Here is a 20777-nt window from a genome sequence, read left to right as displayed (position 1 = left end):
CTCACTAAGAAGAGTTGGTGAACTCCAGGCACTAACCATTCAAGAGCCATTCATACAGGTCCACGCAAATAGAGTTGTGCTACGCACCAACCCTACATTCATGCCTAAGGTGATTTCGCAGAATTGCCTGTTTTCTAACCTAATCCGGAAAATGTCGCAGAGAGATCTCTACACACATTACACGTCAAGAGAGCTCATATGTACTATATAGACAGAACAAAGGATTTCAGGAAAACAAAACAACTGTTTGTTGCCTTTTCTCCACAGCACAAAGGCAACCCCATTTCCAAAGCAGGAATAGCCAGATGGATCGTTAAGTGTATACAGATTTACTACGCAAAGGCTAAACGCACACTAATCATTCCTCCAAGAGCACACTCCACACGTAAGTTAGGAGCATCCATGGCTTTCCTGGGGAATATTCCTTTAGAAGAGATATGTAAAGCAGCCACATGGTCCACTACACATACATTTACGAAACACTACTGCGTAGATGTACATTCAAGACAGCAGGCAGCTGTAGGACAGGCTGTTCTCAAAACTCTTTTTCAGACTGCTGCAGCTGGCACGGGCAGCCGCCGCTAACAAGAGGGACTGCTATATAATATATGCACAGATATGAATTCAGCAGCCCACATGCCTCGAACCGAATATGCTACTTACCAGTATGCATCTGTTCTTGGCATGTAGGGCTGCTGACATTCATATCGCCCACCCTCCTCCCCGACGCCTGTAGCAGCTGTAGCAGTCAGAAATACTATGTAGCATGGACATCACTCACTGTATGACTCTCCATCTCTGCCACAATGGCGAAAAACAATCTGAGGATGGAGAGGATGCCCATGCGCACTGTAGTCCAGGGGAGGAGCCACCTATCTCGTGATACTTCGAAGACTCTTCCAGGACAACAATGTGCAATCATCCGGACCCAACACTAGGCGGTGATCTATGCACAGATATGAATGTCAGCAGCCCTACATGCCAAGAACAGATGCATACTGGTAAGTAGCATATTCGTCACTGTGCTGCAAATGACACACTGGATTAAAAAAACGATGCTTTGGAATGCTACCGCAAGCGATGGCCAGTGGTTAGACTATTTGTAAACATTCAACTCAATGACCGTTGCATGTTCTTTAGACCCAAGTGCTCCTGTTATCCACAGAATGATATCTACTTTATCATTTGTTGAAAATGTAATTTGCTCTAGGTTAGTTACAGGAGTAGATGGAGAGGTAGTCCCTGGTTTTGGATTTTCAATCAGGCTTTTTCGAAGACACTGCTTTCTGAATAATATAAACAGTTGATGAATGCTGGCAATTTGCATTTCTTATCTTTTTGGAACATGTTTGTAAGTGATGGTGTGCCCACAAATGGATAAAATAATTTGACAAATCGCCGGGTCCATCCTGGTCCGTTTATTTTCAAAATGTATATCTTGAGAACTCGCATACCTCAGGCTGTCACCTTATTGGAACTCTTAACACCCATGTGATTCTGCTGGCAGAGAACATAGGGGGCCCTTGGTCTGTCAGATGTATGCCTATGATACTCAGCATATACTGGCCCTCCATATAGTCACCAGTGATGTTAATCATCGAGCTTGCCTGTCATCTACAAATTACTAGTGTCTCAGTGCAAGTAAAGCAGAGATTTTGGGACTGGGCGCTACTATACTTTCAGGATCTCTTTGCATTGGCCATTTGAGTTTTGCTGTTCTCAAGGTCACCTACTTGCATTTGTACAGGTATGAGAAATGTGTCCAACCTGGGAGTTGCAAATAAGATTTCCTTTCTTCAAGACATTGCATTGCTCAGTAGTTACTCAATATTTTACAGTTTCTTATGAGAACTGCAGTATGTTAAATATTAATAAATAATGTTAGTGTTCAGTCTAATTGGTTACTATCCTGATACAAGCATGCAACAAGACATAAATTTGATGATTGTGGTAACTTAGCTTAAACTAAGGGTGTTTCTCATTATGTGGAAATCAATAAATTTACCTCTACTTCTCGAGATCTGATATCGTAAGGGAGATGCAAACTTGAGATCTGCAGCCGATCTCAAACTGAATTCCATAAATTTGCAGTGCTAAAACCTGACACAAAACACCTAGCAGTAGTCAGTGCCTCATTATGGAACCAGCTATCCATTTTGCTTCACCTGATATCCAATTTTCTTTAATTCGAACTGAGTGTACAATCTGTAAGGAAGAAGCCTCAATGATATAACATTTTGCTAATGGCTTGAGTACACTGCAGCTGTGCTCCACAACAAGTAAGATGAGGACCTACAAAAATAGTGCTTACTTCTTGGAGTTTTCCAGTAACACCATTTGAGAGTCCATCCCAATAAATGTAGGCTTTGAAATGGCAGTATCTGGCTTTTCCTGCTAGCTCATAAGAAATTCCAAAGTTTTTGGGCTGATCCGCATTTACCCCTGGGCCTCATCAATTCACGGATGTTTGGTAACCACTAGGCATGCTTTCAGCGCACTGAGTGTCCAAGGTGTACGAAGAATAAGAATCCTCTGAAGCAGAGGGCCAAACCTATTGTAGTAAGATTGCTATATCGTATAGTTGTCTCATTGACTATTGGAACAGTGTTCATTTTATAAAATAATCTAGTATGTAAAATCGTTTTTTTTTTTGTTTTTAAGTTCTAGATCCCCAGCATCTCGGCTTTGCTGCGGCTCTAAAGTTTAGTTTTATAACATGACTTCATTCTGCCTCAGCTGGCGCAAGGCCTTGCCACGAACTCTATGCCACAGGCCCTACCAGTTGTGCCCAGCTTAGCACCTGTCTCAACTTCAGTAAAGCTGGTTTCCCCTACTGTTCTCTTGTCTCAGCTTCCCTGTTGTTGGAGGTTGAAAGCCGTTTTAGCTTATGATTCCAATGCGTTTTAGGCCTCTAACATATTACACACAATGAATATGACAATGAGGATGCGGACAATGTACTATCCCCCTTACACTGTTACTGACCTTTAGCTCGACATCCAGAATGCTACTTGGTACAGCCAGTTCATCTGAAACTGAATTGGAACGCTGAGGAGAGTGCATTTCTTGCAGTGGGTATTTGCAAGAATGCAGAGGTTTGGATTTGCAGAACATGCCTGACAATTTTTACATTAGCTACTGAGCCTTTACTTCTATTTAATGAGGCTCTGACTGAGAATCTTGTAGATACCTGATCCAAACTGGCACCAAAGCCCGCTCTTTTGGTTCCATCTTTCCTGAGTAAAGGCGTATTCTGATCTGGTGTGCTTGAAGGATAATCAGTTGGAGGCTCACCTCTGGGGCTACTTTCCCAGTTCTACCAACAGTACTGGAAATTCCATGGCTGCTATATGAGCCTTTAAACAACAAAGACAGCCATCACAGCCTGTCCCACCTTCAAATGGCTCTTTAGGGCTAGGTAATTGCAGAAGTTATGGATACTAGAAGATGAAGCAGTCCTCGTCCTTTTCCTCACTGACAGCAGATGCAACCAATGTTTCCCTTCCACGGGTTAGATAGGGCCAATAGTTTGGTTACACCCTCTCCTTTTTGTCCATCACTCTAGATGTTATTTCCTAAAATAGGTGTGATCAAATAGATGCCCGTGGCAGAGAGGGGGGCTTGAGGTGAAACTTCTGGTAGTTCTTGGTCACAAAGACGAACTGGTGTTTGAGGCGGTGATAGGATCTAAGGAAAATCCACCCAGAAATGGGCTTTACTGGGAAAACGTATGCAAGGAGACACCTACATGTGAGACCTCTGCCCCCTCTTCTGGAGGCTTAATGGAGTCTCCATGGAGTCCTTCTGGTACCACCTCCCACCGTGCAGGTGCTACTCCAGAAGTTTTCCCGATCCAGTCTGGGACCTTAGAGGATTGAAAAGGTGAGTCATCTGCCAGAATGAGTGTGCCCCACGGAATGTAACTTGTTCATCGGCAACTATAGCAAGTTTATGGTGCCACACCTTTGAGTGGGTAATAACTCCTTAGTGGATCAATGTGAACTGGTGCCAGATGGGGTTAATTGCTGAAATAATTCCACATACAGTCTGAACACAGCAAACGTTAAAGTTTGCTGTGTTCTTCATAAAGGTTATTATTAGCATATAATTTGGAGAAACTGCAATGAAACCATTCAGTCTTGGATACCTTGAGCAATGTTGATTAATTGTGGCCCCTGTTTCGAGGAAAACAAAAGGATCAGTCCTTTATGCAGAGCTTGTTTGAATGTTTCTATGTATATGGTTTATCTGTAGTGCAAACTTTTCCAAAAGGCATTAGAGCGCTGCACAATGTCAATGGTAAGCCTACATGTTAATGAGTAAGAAGAGAGGAAGCTGGGTCGGGGACCACTAATGCATTGATGGTGTGTCCTATGAAGAGGAGTCTCTTCAACTCTTTATTAAATGGGTCCAGCATTGGGGCTATCCTGATGGATACAGCAACGTTGTTCCAGATCCTGGGTGCTACTGTCTTGTTTAGTTTTTTTTTATACTTCTTAGTTTGCAGTATTATGGTGTCTTGGAATGCGGGTATCCCGAAATCAACCAGAGATGGTGAGCTTATCCCCAGGATCAGCAGGGGCACTGGTCTTGATAGCTTTGCAAATGATGCCGCTGGATTCGAACATGGTGCGGGCCGAGACTGGAACCAGTAGAGATTTATCAGGATGGAATTGATCATATTTTCCAGGCCCTTGATAAGAAGTGCTGCAACATATATAATGCCCCAAAGGGGTACCAGTGTGGAGTCTGGGAGGCCATGTAGTAGGGAAGAAATAGTTTGACTTGCTTTGTTTTTTGCGGTGTGTTTGTTATGAGCGATGTTTGTGTCCAGGGTGAATCCAGTTGACTGATTTGTACCGTACCTTGTTAATTGTTCTTGGCAGATAACTAGAATGCTGTCTTGTTGGGTTGAGCTTCAGTCAGGTGCCGGACACTCTAGTCTAGATGATATGCAATCAGTGTTTGAGATTTTGGATGTCTGAAGCAGAGGAGACCTGTTTTTGTAGTATTTAATCTTAAATTTTGATAACCTTATAAATGGAAATTATTCAGGATGAAAATGGAAGACTTACCTATAGTTCTAGTTCTTTCTAATTCCTATTTTCATTAGATTAATAAACAACCCACTATCCTCTATTGTACCTCAAACAGGTATGTTGAAATTGTAATAGAAATCTTATTTCTTGCTGCCGAAATTTACTGTCACTGCACTCAATTTGGAAATACACCAGCAGCCTGCTGCTTTAATGTTACAATGTCTGACTCCTAGGCTCCTGCCCTACCTATAAACATTTTCTGCTGTTAAAAATATTTATTTTCAGTCCAGTTAAAAACTTATTTATCTTTCTATTTGCATTTAATGGCAACAAATTCTGTCTTTAGATAGGCAGTTTGAAATATTGTGCTTATTTTTTAAACAGTAGTTTCTGTTTGATATAGGTGTTTCCAGGATCTCACCCAGGGAGGAGTTCTCAGTGTTAATGAATTCAATGCAGCTACCCATGATGGAGAACTAGGACTGCAGGTAAATAACTTGTTTTCTCCTGGTACAGAACTACAAGTACTTTAGTGAAGTACTCTGTCCTGTAAGCTCTGTTGTCTACAAAGTATTTTCCTTCAATAACCTCAGTAAGAAATTTTTTTAAAAGTATATAGGAATAGATGACACGGTACCTATAATTCATGTTCTGCAGGCAGCAGTCTTCGTAAATTCCTTAGTGACTATTTATATTCAATTCAGTGGTGCACTGTAACTGTATTTGTTTTTCATTGATATCATGAGTCTCTGTTGCAGTTCATGCAAGTGTGATAACATAATATTATCTAAGTCATTCCTATTCACTTTTGGTCAAATATTTTCTTAGTTCACATTAATGTTCGATTCGTTTTCAATATCCAGTTTTAACCGCCAGGGCATGATTGCTCTTTGATCTAAGCCCAAACATGTGGCAAAAATTATATTTGAAAGATGTGTATTATTGTGAAATGAATATATGAAATAAAAGAATACCATTCTAAATTCAACATTGTTTCCAGGTAAAATCAATGTTTATTAGAGGAACTTTACCTGAAAATCACACTTTAATTCTCTTGTGCATTACCCATACTAGTGGGGATTTTGAACTGAAATGCCCACTAAGTAAACTCAGTGCAGTGCCAATTAGCACAGTTATGAAGGTTCAAATAAGTATAAGAACTCATTTGGTCGTCCAGGTATCTGAGGTAGCAGGAGGGTTGTTCATAAAATTGAAGCTTTGTTGGAGAGGTAAGTTTACTTATAACTTGTCTGTCGTTGGATTTTCTTTATTTCTCAATATCAAAATGTAAGAGTAAGCTTTTGTGCAAGCCATATATCCAGAAGTTCCGGATCGGTGACCCAGTTTACAGGGAGTCTCCTGCCTACTTCTTCAAATAGGAGAACGTATGGATACCACACTATAGTCAGTCTAGAGCAACGAAAGGCCTAGATCCGAACCTTTGGATTGGAGATTTATGGCCGGACATCTATAGCAAGTTTATCAAAAGACCATTATTATCTGTAGTGCGACTCTGCAGACTTGGATGCAAAGTTTTAGCATTTTGCTTCTCCTGCAGGGGTGATAAATGTACTCATTGGATGTACTCGGTCATTGAACATTAATTAGTATTCCCCCAGGAGATGTGTTCTCCTTTTATGTGCCTTTGCTTTTTGATCAATTGAATTTGAATTGCCTTTGCTTGTTGATGAGTCAAATTTTAATTGCCTCTATCTGTATGTCTCTGGCTTAAGCCACTGATCAGCTGACCAACATTTGTGGGAATCCTGGATTATGTACCTCCATGCTCTGAGGTGTAGTATGCCTTCTACTCTCTGAAATGTTTAGTGAACCAATGTGTTTCCTACCAGTAGTTAGCAGAATGTACCTTTCATGAGCTTTCTTGGACAATGGATGCAGAAAAGGATCCAGGGGCATTGCCAAGACTTAGTGGACTGGCAGTGCTTCACTGCCAGTGTATTTAGTCAATAAATAGTTTTAAAATCTATTATGCTACTGACTGTCAGCATTTCTGCAGTTGTTTCAATAAAACTTAGATCAAGAGACGGTCCCACAGCATCAGTGTATTTACCTGACACTTTGCACAGCTCCAATCTGTCATTTTTCGAATACATTCTATAAAGGCTTCCATTGAGTGTGTAACACCTTTAGGTTTCTTTCACAAAACATTTTTACCAACTGTCTGTTTAAAATTGTTCTGCATTTTGAAACCAGTGCCAAACAACCTTGAGATGAGTTATATTTGTGGTCTCATTCTTTTTGCCCATCCAAGAGAGCTTATTGCTGGCATACAATAGAAACTGTCATCTAAGCTGATATCTCCTACCCGGGTACTGCTGCGCACTCACTGTAGGTCATGGCAGCAGCAGTTTAAGTATTGTAATATTTCATGTTAATGTGTATCACCAAACTTTTTAAGTTATGCAATTTTCAGTGACCTGTATAGAGTTCTGCAATTATTGTTTGGTTATCGTTTATTTTGTTTCTTCCCTGGTAATGTTTATGTATGTTTCTAGACAGACTTCTAACTATAGACTCCTCACCTTCGAATATTCCCCGGGCGTTAGACTGGATCCACCTCGGCCACTGTTTTTACCACTTTTTTGCCATTTTGCTGATCCTCTTTTGAGCTCTGTCTTCCAGTGTGTTAAGGGACATGTCCCGCCAAAACTTGCAGGTTTTAAACATCGTGGGGACTGCCAAAGACAATGGTCAGTGTATGACCCTCACTTAGTTTCTCTCTTGTGCCTGGGATCGGGCCATGACCCCCAAGACATGTGCTGTGTGAGTGAAAGTTCATGCACCCCAAGGCGATCCGCGAGTAGTCTCTGAAGCGCCTGGCAACACGGCGAAGGCTCCGTGCAATTTTCCATTTCGATGTAATCTCTGGACAGTTTCCGCAGACGTTAATCTTCTCGCTTCAAGTCGTCCTCTTCATAGTCTGGTAAAGTCAAAGAAACACCAAAAGAATTCTAAATGCTTTTCGGCTTTCCCCTCTCTGCCTCGAGCTTCGAGCCCCCACTTCTATACTCCACCTCTGCACTTACTAGAGTTTCCTGGGGTCATAGCAACTTCTGCTCAGTTGAAGGAGTTAGACTTTATGCATGCCCACTTTGGGCCATCGACTCTCTATGGTGAACCTTAATGACTTACGGAGCTGAGCAGTGCCTCAACTGTTGGTTTGCCGGTGGGTCTTGCTAACTCATGGAGGTACTGCCCCCTAGATAGACCCTTCCTTCCTGAAGGCGGGAGTTAGGGTTTGGTCCGCTAGAGGAGGCCCCTGAGCCAGAAGAAAACTTCTATAAGAAGCTGGGTTACTCCAGTGCATACATGTCAGCAGAACAGAATAAGGCCTGAGACTCACGATTTTGAAGCTACCACCTGAAATTGTCTGTTCTTCAATAGTAGTCGCTGGGGAAAATACTTTCCCCCAATTTTCTTTCCCAAAATCTCCCACTTTCCTGTTTAAAATATTGTATGTATGCCAGTGAGTTGGAGGATACTTCTCCAGACTTTGGCAGGCTTTCCCCTGAGGGTTCTTTGTCAGAGGGGGGTGCATCCTTCGCCACCATGATCTCCAGGGCAGCTGAAGTCCTTGTCCTACAGCTGCCAGCAGTCTAGGTGGAGAGCAACATCTTCACTGAGGTGCTTCATCCAGCAGTGGTTTCAGCTAGACCATTGCTCCATTTCAGTGAAGCCCTCCTCAGTGTTCTCCTGGAAGCTTTGGCCAAACCTAACCTTTTGTGGATCAGGCATCGGATCTCAAAAGAAGACGTGGGAGCCAGACACAACGTGCTGTCCAGTCCCCCCCACCTATCTGTCTGCTTCAGTTTCTAAGCCTCTTTAGTGCACCCTCCATCCAGCACGGCCTTCCTCTTGGTGACAGTATCAGGCACTCCCTACCACAATGGTCCGCAGTTACCTTCAAGTGGGTGCTTACAATTTTGCAGAAGGGGAACGCCCTTCATTCGTGGAAACCTCTTCACCCTTACCACCATCCCAAGGACGGCTGGTGGAGGACCTTCTCTCCTTGCTCCACTAAGAAGCGTAGTCTCTTCTAGCCAAAGGAGCCTGCACCCGAAGTTGGACAAAGAGGCTATTCCTGATACTTTCTGGCACTGAAAAAGAATGAAGGACCTACGCAAGATCTACACCCTCTCAACCCCTTTACCACGGTAGGAGGAATTCAAGATGCTCGCCTTGGCTCAGGTCTTGTCTGCCCTGGAGACTGGATTTTAGTGGTGGGCTTACAGGACGCTTATTTTCACATCCCCATCCTACAAGCTCACAGGCGTTACCTGGGATTCACTGTAGCCCACAAGCATTTTCAGTTAGCTCTGCTTCTCTTTGGCCTCACCAGTGACCTACAGTTTGAGAAAGTGCCTCTTTTGCAATGGTTAGCCCCCCCCTTTTTGGTTGGAAAATTATGTAGTCTCGCTTAAAAGGGCACAGTGTCCCTGCCAACCAGGTCCCCTGTGCCAGAGTTTCTTCCCTAAAACTGTACCATGATTGGCACAACTTCAGACCCACTTGTTACTCCCTAGTAAATGGTACCCCTGGTTCCTGGGGTATTGGGTCTGAGGGCCCCCTCCGGAACCTTCACCAAGGCTATGCAAACTGCCACTGCTGTCTGCATGCCTTGGTGCAAAGAAAAACAACAAAGTCAACATGGCACACAGCCTGGGTGCCATCTCAAGCAGCTCTACCTAAGGTATAGGTAATTCACCTCTCCAGCAGGCCTCACAAAACCTTAAGGCAGGGTGCACAATATCTCAGGTATGGACATATCAGCATGAGCAGATATGCCCCTACAATATTTGTCTATTCTTAATATTAGTACATGGGCTGGAAACTCAACAACTCGAGTTCCCCAGCACTATAATGGCTTCACTGATCCCAGGAGTGTTTGGTGCCAAATAACTCCTAATAAACGCAGACTGATGCCAGTGCTGGAATTATTGAAACATGTACCCAGAGGGCACCTCAGAGGTGCACCATGAAAACCTTAGACAGCTTGACGCCACTAGACCTGTTTCTAGACCCATGGTGTGAGAGCCCTTGCTCTCTGATGCCAGAAACAAAGACCACCATAGGTGGGTTGTCACATCTCCTTTCCAAGGCAAGCACAGTACACTAGATGGAAGCTTCAAAGGCATTGCCGCCTTTGTTGTGCGCCCCCGGGCTCTGCTGCTAGAAGTGACTCCAAATATTCCTTAAACCTCTCCCTCCCACCATTACTGATAATGACACTGGGTACCTTTACACTTTAGTAAGGCATGGCTTACCAGTAGGGGTGGGCGGAATTTGCCTAGTCACGCTAAGCAAAGCTCAGCGAAACGGTAAAAAATCTCTGTGAGCACCTTTGGGATGCTTTTTTCCTGTACATGAATGCTGTTTGCATGCTCGGGGGGGAAATATCTTGCGAACATGCATATTGAAAGCGCGAACAAGCATAAAGTTCTGCGGATCGCCAAGTTTTTTGCAATTCTACGTTCTCCGCGGAACATAAAATTACCCAAAAACTGAATTTACCGCCCAGGCCTACTTACCAGAATAGTATGTTTTGCAATCGCATATTTGATTGCGTTTTTAAAAAGTGTAACAGAACTTCACTGCAACATTTAAATATGTGTAGACCTATTTAAACATTGCAGATGTATTAGAATAATTGTTAGAAATTCTAGCGGAGACCTGATTTTTGATTTATATTCACAGTGCAAGGCTTTAAAAAATTTGAAGACCGCTGCTTTCAGAAGCCAGGAATTAGTGAAAGAAAGGAAAATAAAAGAAGAGGGCCATACAAAACGGAAGAAGATGGGAAAAAGTGAAATGAGGAAGAAAGAAAGGAGGGGGAAGGAGGAAAAAGACAATGAGAAACCAATGTAAGGAGAGGAAGAAAGAAATGAAATCAGTAAAGAAGAGACCGAGCATGCCAGTGAAAGAGAAGAGACGCAAAAAGAGAACTACAGGGGGAAAGAAACAGTTGTGAATGAGAGACAAAGTGGGACAGCTTGAGAAAGTGAAGGAGAAAGAAGCGAGAACAAAGGAGAAAAAAGGAGAGGACGAAAGACCAGGACTATAAAAACAGAAACAAAGGAGAAAATAAGAGGAAACAGGCTGGTGAAAATGCATAATAAGAAAGTGTAAGAAGAAAAAAAGAAACAGAAGACATAGGTAATAAAAACGAAAAATTAGCATAGAAGCATAAGAAGTGAAAGAACAAGGAAAGGGCAAGTCAGAAATGAGAACAGGAAAGAGAAAAGGAGAGCAAATAGAGCAGAAGTCGAGATAGAAAGAGGAAGGTAAAAGAAAGAAAAACAGTCAAAGAAGAGAAAGAAAAGATAAGAAATATAATTGAAAGAGAAATACAGACAAAAAAGGAAAATCAAAAAGATTGAGAAATGAAAGGGAATGAAAAAAAGTGACGAAAAAGGAGAATAGTGTAAGAAAAGACAACAGAAAGGTGATAGGAAGACAGCAAGATATCAGAAAGAAAGGCAGAAGAATAAAGAAGAGACCAGATCATTTGAAAAAGTTGTGAAAGAAAGAAGAAAAAGTAGGAGAGAAAGTAAGAAAAAAAGTAAAGAAACGGAGCATAAGAAAGACACAAATAGCGAAATAATGAAATGTAGTGGAAGGAAGAAAAAAAAACAAAAGCTTTTTTTTTTCCCCGAAGAGGGCAATGCATGTTCCTGCAATTTCTGATTCCTAGGTCACACAGAAAGCGTTCTACTGTGTTTTAAAGTGCTATCACAGCCAGCTGACAGTTCATTGTTATTTGTGAGACTCTCCGGGGCAGCCTAAGAGCTACTGGTAATTCAATTCAATTTGTTTTTGTTGATTTAGACCTCTACATAGGGCAACAATATAAACTATCATAAATAATTTCAACAGAATGTAAAAACTTTTCAAACTCTACATTTTTCTTTGGTTAATACAAAGATAAAAACAATGTAAAACAATGTATACAGGTTTTAGCACATAAACTCACCAGTAGGTGGCCTTACTAATGCAATCAAATTGTTGAATCCAGACACATTATATTTAAAAACAAAAGGTTTTAAAAAGCGAATCTACGCTTGTAGCTCAATATTGCTTTTGAAGGCATAATAACATGTGCACATTGTCTTTCTCCCGAAGAGCAATAAAATCTTTTTATAGCACCTGCATGAGTTTTAGCTTTAAACCCAATATGAGAGAAGTGCATGGTACATTCTAATGACTGGGAGAAGACCCTCCCTAAATAGGTATATGTTCTTACTACTTCAACATCCATTCCACTCCGCTTCCAGTCAAACGGACTGTACCATTCCCTCCCTTTAAATGGTACCACCTTTGTTTTTGTGATATTTACTTTAAAAAACAATTTATTCTGTACACTTATAAAGCTATCCAAATTACTCTGTAGACAGATGTGTAAGGTCAAAAATTAGCACATCATCGGCTTACATTAGGACATGTATAGTTTGAGAAGCAATTTTTTGGGGGAAATTATTTGCATTCATTAAAACAATCTGGTAAGTCACCAACGAATATGGGAAACAAAGTGGTGCTAAAATCCATCCCTTTTGATGCTGTCGTCGACGGTACCTTTGTCGACGGTTCCGTCGTTGATGGTGCGCTTGTCGACGATGTCTTTGTCGTCGTCGATGGTGTTTTCGTCGACGGTATCCTCGTGGACGGTACCTTCGTCGACGGCACAGTCGTTGATAGTGTTGGTCGACGATGTCTTAGTCGTCGACGATGTCTTCACCGTCGTCTGTGTCTTCGACGGCACGCCGGTCGACGAGAGTGTCTTTGTCGACGGTTTTAGCTTCGTCGTCGACGGGATCTTCGTCGAGGGCTTTGCAATGAGGATAATCGACGACACACGCTTACCCCGCCGTCCACGATGGAGTAGTCGATGTAGAAACATAGACTGTAGATACAGTCTTCTTCAGCGCTGAGGTAAGGGTCAACGAAATCGTCGTCGACGACGGCGCAGGCTTCCTGAAGGCAGGAACCTCCTTGTCAGACGTTGTAGATCTTGCCTCAGAAGACTTTTTAACAGTCTTTTTAGGAGGAATGTCTGTAGGGCTAGGGGAAGCAACCCTTGGCCTCTTCAAGGATAATTTAGATGAAACTGAAGCCATCTCACTGTCCTCTGAAGACTCCAGGTCGTCTCTGGTTTTCAGCCTGTTCAACCAGAGGAGCAGCCGGCCTTCTCTGTCTTTTAGTGTTTTTGTAGAGAATGTTCTACAAATTCTACACTCTTTAGGAGAATGGTCTGGATAAAGACAGTATAAGCAGGTTTCATGCTTATCATCGACGTGGAGCCTCTTCTTACCATAAGAAGAGCAAGCTCTGAAGAGACCCTTCTGTTGATCAGCCATGGTGTACTTATGAAGGAAATATCCAATTTCTGAGAAGAAAAGAGATTAAACTAGGAAACCTGAGGAGAACTCAGGTGAAGACTCCCTAGCTTGGTGCGTACGAAAATCTGAGAGACTGAGGCTCCTGACAGGAAGGTACTGGAGGGAGGTGGTAGCTGATTGGCTACCTTCTGGAGTTTGGTCCTTTTTACGAAAGGACATAGGCTACTAAGGTAAGGCCCTTAGGCCTACTTTTCTCTATGTATGTCTATAGGACATTACTTTTCTATGTACCGGAGACTCCCGTCTCGACAATGGGGAATGATTCAGGCATGTGAATCTATGAAAGACACCAATACTGGATAACTGCAGTTACAGGTAAGTAACGCATTTCTTTCCTCCCCAAAAGAAAATCTGCACCAAGTGGATGTATCCAGTGCAATTGTACCATTCTCTCAAGTGTCCTACACAAAGTGGGTATATCAACCCTATCTAATGTGGTTAAAAAATCAACACACAATATACCACTTGCGATTTGGCTACCACATACTTATCTATTACCGTTTGAAATACTGCAGTATTATCTGTAACAGAATGATTGGGCTGAAAATCTGCTTCGACTATGGGTATCACTTACCTAGAAAAGGCCCAGTCCTTGAGATAATCCAGAACACTGGTGAGAAAGTTCTTCCCTATTGCGTCCAGAAGTGCAATTCGATGGTAATTGCAGGGGGGGGAGGCAGGAACCTTTTTACTGAAGAGCACCCCTATACTTCCAGACCGTGAGCTTGGAGTTTGTTAGGTTTCATAGCAGTGAGACAAAAGTGGTGTAAGGAGCTTATTCCGAATCATCGCCCTGAAGGACTTTTATGGGTATCTTGTTGGGGCCTTTCGCTGCCAGGAGTCTTGCTTTTCTTATATATGCCTTGATCAATTTGACCCTAATGGCTGATGTGTGCTGGTTTAGCTCAGAGGCTCATGAGAACTCAGTGGACACCCCGCTGTTAGGCAGGATGGGATTTATCACATGCAGTTCTGAAAAAAACTTTATCCATTCCTTTTGTGGGATGGGAATTGCAGATGGCTTTTTCCTACTACCCATAAACTTAGAGACAAGAAGCCAGAAGGTTCTACAGTTGTTTGTAAGGCAGCTTGCTGCGGTTCTGCTCCGTTCTTCTCCATGGTGGCTCAGTTCTTCCAGTGAATTTTCCTCTGTATCTTCCGTAGAGCTGATATTTCTTTTCCCATTACAACTGAGAAGGCGATGAATTGATGACTGATAAGTTTATTAAACGTGTGGGAAAGTTCTGGAACCACCTTTTTCTTAAGTGCTGAATTGCAGTCCTCCTCAGAAGCTTGAGGACTGCTGCAGAAATGATCTTTTCGAAGATTAGAATTGGATTACTTGCTTCAAATGCTTTATATACTTACCATGAAATAATGTCTGCATTTATCTTGGTTTTATTGGTACAGTTCCATATGATTCGACCCTGATAACAGACTATTGAAGTCTCTGTTTCCTTCCGCTACTTGCCATAACACAGATTTATGTATATTTAGCTCTAGTTCTGAGTATAATATTGCATGGTCACTACCTTGTACAAAATTGGTTTTAAGGAGTAGAAATTACTGAAGTAAATCGTGACTAGTTGTGATATAGTCCAGTATAGAGAAGCTGGTGACCCCTTTTCTGGTGTAGGCTAGTAGAACATTCCATCCCCTTCCCTTCTTCCATTAAGGATCACTCCATTATTACATATAGTGATTCCAGTAGTATTCTTCTGCATTTATCAGCCTTAATAGTGTCAGGAAAGACTGCATCGGGGAATGACCAGGCTTCTTCCAGATATTTATTTTTATATGCTTTTGACATAGCATTGGAGATTTTTCCATTGAAGTCGCCCATTATTATCATATACGAGTTTCCACCGGACTCTAGGGTTGGTTCTATTAAATTCAACATCTTCACCAAGAGAGGATTGAATTCGGAACCCGGAGGTGTATATATATATTTAATAAGAATAGAGAATCCGCTGAAATAGCTCTTGCTTTTGGAAGATTTATTTCAATGCGTCGTACATTATCACTTGGGAGATTAATTATTTCAAAGACCCATTTCATCTCAACAATGAGCAGGGTGGCAGGGCCTCCCTTGGCATGTCCACATCTGACCCTTGTTGCAGGGACATCAAAGACAAAATAATTGTTCCAATCTAGTTTAGCCTTAGACAAAGAGTCTTGGAGGCAAACAACTTCGGGAGAGAATCTAAAGCTGCGCAACTTTGATGTTTCCAGTCTAGCAATGTTCCAAGAGATGATTGCAATATTATTGCTAAAAATGGAGATTAAAGCCACCACCTGGTTTGTTTGCATTTAAACTCCTTGGGAGCCATGACCAGAAGGCATCCGTTTTTCTTTTGTCCACTTTGGGCAGACTTTGATTCCATATCTGTCTATCTCCATCCTCGATGTGGATTGTTAGTGAATCCACTTGACCATCGTTGTACTCATCGTCTGACCATCGTTGTACTCATCGTCCTTTCAGCTAGAAGAAGAAAACAAAGTATATGCTCCCCTGTTAGACACGAACAGTGGAGGAGGAGATGAAAGAGATTTATGACGAATACCCACCATGCCAAAGCCAAGTATGTGGAGTTTGTCACTTTCCTACAGGACCCATGCTGAAATCATGCTGGATAAAAATTCAACCTGTGCTGTAGATGAGTCCTTGTTATTAGGAAAATACACCAATTTTATTTAACAAGAAGTGAGAGAAGGTTTTGAAGAAGCTTTAAAATTCTTTGACGATTTAAAGTGTCATTCCCAGTCGTAATGAGGTGCGATATCTCAAGAATGCAGTGTGGGTTTTGTATTGGGCTTGCCAACGCTGACTGTCCAATAGAGTTTCAGAGCTGGTTGTGCAGGGATTGGTTTTTCCTGTGGAAGCTTTAAGCTTACGAAGTTAGAGACCTGAGGATTTTTTTATAACCAAATTTATTGAAAGGTTAGCGGCAAACCTCTGGATAGCACAGTACGATATTTGATCTACATACAAGTACGGCATAGTAACCAGCTCTGACACCAAAATTGTGTAACAGTACTTCATCATATGGATATGCCATAATAGTCCCGCCACTATTCCCCCCCCCCCCCCCCCCCCCCCCCCCATCATTTCCGGTCATGCTTCTGCGGGCAACCACAGGTATCAAAGATAGACTTCTCGCGCACACCAATCTACTCCTGTACGGCAACCTCTTAACAGTCGGTGGTTGTTTTTGCTTCCAGACTCTGGCCACATCCCGCTTAACAACCAAACATGCTGTCCCCAGGAAGGGACCGTCTGCCCTCGGGCCTCCCACCTCCTCCATGAGCCATAGTAATGCAACACAAGGCGTCCATTACCGGGCACGGTTTAAGAGAGCAGATCATGTGTGACCCACCTCATCCCAAAAGGGCCTCCATTCCAGGCACTCCAAGGCAACATGGAATATATCTGCTTTTAGGAAGTAAGCTGCATGTGCACACTACCTATGCATCTGGGTATACATGTTGTAAGCATCTCAGGGCAACATTTGTGGCATGTAAATAGTTGCACCATTCGCAGCCGTGCCGAAATTGCCATCTCACTGGGCACATTGCATGCCTCCCTCCAATCATCCTTATCCGGGTCCTCCACCTAGGATGCCCACCTCTGTCTGGCCCTCCGGAGACCATCCGGAGTATGAATCACTAAAGAATGATAAATCGCAGACGTGACCCCTTTACCCAACTGCCCCAAGAAGACTTTCACCTCTAACGGATTATATTCCGGTAGAGCTTCTCCTGAAAGATGCAATGGAAAATATCGAAAGAACAGTGAGCTAGATAGTAGTCTGCTTTTAATTCCTGAAATGTCAAAATAGTTCCTCCCCTAAAAACATTTCCCAGGTATGTGATCCTGATGCAATCCCACACCAAACAACCCTCTGTCGGCAGCTGATCAAGCCACGTCCCGCGCCATAGTGGTGGCCATCCCATTCAGACGATGGTCCAAACCTGTGAGACCAAGAACTGCCCTCCAGCAGTTAAGGTAAACCAGTGTGCAGGAAGACTGCACATTTGGTAATCGCGTCCCATAGTGGTCAAGCACGCAGTCTATGCCCAATGAGCAAATTTCTAGCCGATATGCCGGATCATCCCACGCACCTGTGAACCAGCCGTTAATCGCACCATGTGGGATGCAAGGTAGTACAGGTACAGGTCGGATAAGCCCAGGCCAACATCAAAAGGAGATTTGCACAAAAAATAGAATGCCACCTTGTGCCGACCCCCAGCCCATACAAAGTTAGTAATTTTAGTGATCACTGAGTGAAACCATTTGCGAGGAATGCAAAAAAGATACTTAGCCAACACATACAGATAGCGCTGGAGACATCCCGTTTTGAACAGTACTCTGCACTGCATGGGATTCAGTGGCAGTTTGGCCCAGTGGTTAAGGTCCTGCTCAAGCCGCCGGTCCAGTCCCGGAAATTAAGAGTCCAAGTTAAGTCCAGCATAGGAGACACGTGCACCACTAAAAACGTCAGTGTTATGTTGAATGGGAATGTTGGGGCACCAGACTTGCCCGAGGGCCCCCCTTACCTCCACCAAGCAGGACTTGCCCTCATTGACCTTTCACACCAAGATGCCTCGCAATTCGGCCAAAGAAGTGTTAGGCAGCAGGGCCCGTATGTTGTGGATCCCTCAGAATGATGAGCATATCTTCCGTGTATTACCTCACGCAGTCTTCAAATCCAGTCGCCCATCGTTACCCTGAAATCTGATCTTTGAAGCTTATTAGCCGCACCAGAGGCACTGTCGCTGAATGTAAAAAGCAGTGGGGACAGAGAGCACCTCTGGCACATGCCCTGTTCAGTGGGGAAGGTTGGGGATAAGACTCCGTTCACCCAGAACTGTACGGTCGGGGAGTGGTAGAGGAGCCAACCATCTGACTGAACCCCTCCCCAGCCCAACGTAGGACTCCATCCATAAAAGCCTATGGCACTGTCTCATATGCCTTCGTGAAATCGGCTAGCAAAATGGCCGTACACAGTGACGTTTGTTATGGCCCGGCATGAATCTACAGGTATCCAGGTGGACAAGATGAGGTAAAGCCCGACTCAGCCGCTTAGCCAACACTTTTTCATAAATGTTGATGTCAGTGTTGATCAGAGAGATCGGGCAGTAGGTGGAACACTGGTACCTCTGTAAGCCTTTTTGGGCAGGACAACAATGATGGCACAACCCAATTTACGTGGAAAGGACCTTGCTGCAAGGCGGCCATGTAGAGGTTCAAGAGATGGGGACAAAGGATCTCAAGGAAGCCCTTGTAATATGCAATGGAATACCCCTCTGGGCCGTCTGTTTGCCTGGGTTACAACCCCAATACCGCAGCAATCACTACAAGCATCAAGGCTTGGTCCAGCTCCTGAGTCAAGGCAGTGGGTATAGTCTGCAGCGGCTTGGTGTCTATAAGGTGGTTGGCAGCCTCCTGTGGCGGGTTACACTGTGAATATAAAATCAACAAAGGTTTGGGCAATTGCGGGAATGAACCAGAGGATTAAATTGTAACTGCACTTCCTTCCTTAGAGGATGAAGAGACCTGCTCGTAGCTTGAGTGACCTCGGTGGTTAGCATATTTTTATTTGCAGGGCCACTTGCTCTCTTTGCCCCATCCCTTGCAGGGACAGCAGACGAGGAAAATATTATTTTACAAGACTTCCGCTTTATGATTCTGCATTTTATTATCTTTTTCCTCACAGGCATCATGTCTGGTAAAAATTCAGTGAACAAATTACGGAGCGAATAATCTGTTCTTGCCCCTGTTATCTTTTTTCCCTTTCGCAGGTCTCTTGAGTTGCACTTGATTTTTTGTATATTTCTAGTATGAGTTGTGTTTTGAGGCGGTCTTGTTTGCTCTCTCACTTCGAGGTCAACCATTGCAGCTGTAGGCAGGTTGTTTTAATTCACTAAACTCTAGTTTTGTAATCTGAATTGCCAATACATGGTCAGAGTTAACAGTGCTAGTATGGATATGAGTAGCCTCTGCAGCGAATGTAGAGATTAGAGATGACTGCGTGTTCGTTTGTTGGAGGAGAAGATGTCAGTAGAGGAAAATTCGGTGATTGAGTTAAATTGACTTCAAGACCTGATACCTTGCTCGGGGTACTGTTGAATAAATGAAGTGTCTCTTTCAGTCGTTTGCACCCAACCGCATGAGGTCAGGTCTAAGTCAGGAAGTGTGAAATAATTTATTAAAGCAGTCTGGGGGTTGACTGCTGTTGACTTGATTCAGTGGGACAATCTATCTGATCTCTCTCAGCATTTGCTTTGGCTTTTATCTCTTGTTCCACTGTGCCAGTTGTGATCTCACTTGGCTTTCTGCCAATCTCTGCGATCCCTCCTTTTGCCATTTTCCCATTTCCATTTGTTGAGGACAAGATCATAGGGAAAAAATGAGTGATCGCTGTTAGCTCATCAAGAGCGCCAACATGCACATGTTTCTGCTTGCTTCGCCTCACTGGTTGCACCGTTTCCACCTCTTCATAACCAGTACGATTTCTTAGCTTTTTCATTTTCATGGTAGAGTGATAGATTTCCTTTTTTAATTAGACGGAGTCACAGCCTGCACTAATTGCATTCAAATGTTCTAAAATAGTTGTAAGCTAGGAGCAATTTCTAGGTCTTAAGACTGTACGTAGCCTCTGTAGGTGAAACTGCGGTTACTAGGTAGCCCACTGCTGGCCATACACTCACACTTGGCAAAGAAGGCTCAGTAGCGCTGGTCTCTTTACAGATGTTGCACACCAGCCCCTTTATGCTCCTTTGAGATCCTTGGATCAAATTCTCAATTCACTGTGCTAAAAGATCCAGGAATGTAAATGTTTCAACATGCAAACACTAGGCTCCAGACTACGTTACGCTCTGCTGATCTTGCTTATAGAAAAGGGACACAAACAAATGTGGTGAGCAAACGAGATCCTAAAGTGCTCTTTTATGAGACTTCCTTTTTAAATGCGCCCCAGTCGCACTAGCCTGATGCCAGCTGTCTCCGGCAGCACTTGCTGAGTTCTTAATGCCAAGAACTCAAGTACTGCCACCTCTCTCAGTCTCTCACTGCTTGCACAGCAGCGCCTTCTCAATGCTCCCAGCCACAGCTAAAACGTCTCACCACCAGACTACTGGTAGATTGTGATAGACCAGTTTGAGACCCCTGCTTTGGACACTGCACAATGGTCAAATATTGGTTTTACTTGGCTCTGCATTGTGGTGCAGAAATAGTCAAAAAAGAATCTGGTGTCGGTGCACTAGGTGGTACTTACAAGGGTACTGTGAATTCAATTCTGATACGAACAACGTCACCTACCGG

At 43.2% G+C, this 20777-nt stretch overlaps 1 protein-coding gene across 5 annotated transcripts in view; it reads left to right on the top strand.

The window, feature by feature from the left end:
- ZNF280D (zinc finger protein 280D) overlaps positions 1-20777 on the top strand; it is a 761599-nt gene that overhangs the window by 659973 nt on the left and 80849 nt on the right. For 2 of the 5 annotated variants that reach the window (XM_086958358.1, XM_086958357.1), the window contains one exon: positions 5443-5527. The exons of the other annotated variants lie outside the window; for them this stretch is intronic. In XM_086958358.1, the coding sequence (XP_086814484.1) occupies positions 5443-5527 (85 nt within the window). The remainder of the gene's footprint in view (positions 1-5442; positions 5528-20777) is intronic. 5 annotated transcript variants of the gene reach the window in all.

This window comes from Lissotriton vulgaris, chromosome 2_1, assembly GCF_964263255.1.
Source record: "Lissotriton vulgaris chromosome 2_1, aLisVul1.2, whole genome shotgun sequence".
In the NCBI taxonomy this organism is placed as follows: domain Eukaryota; kingdom Metazoa; phylum Chordata; class Amphibia; order Caudata; family Salamandridae; genus Lissotriton; species Lissotriton vulgaris.
Note: the sequence above shows the minus strand (reverse complement) of the source record. Positions and strands in the feature narration are given on the sequence as shown.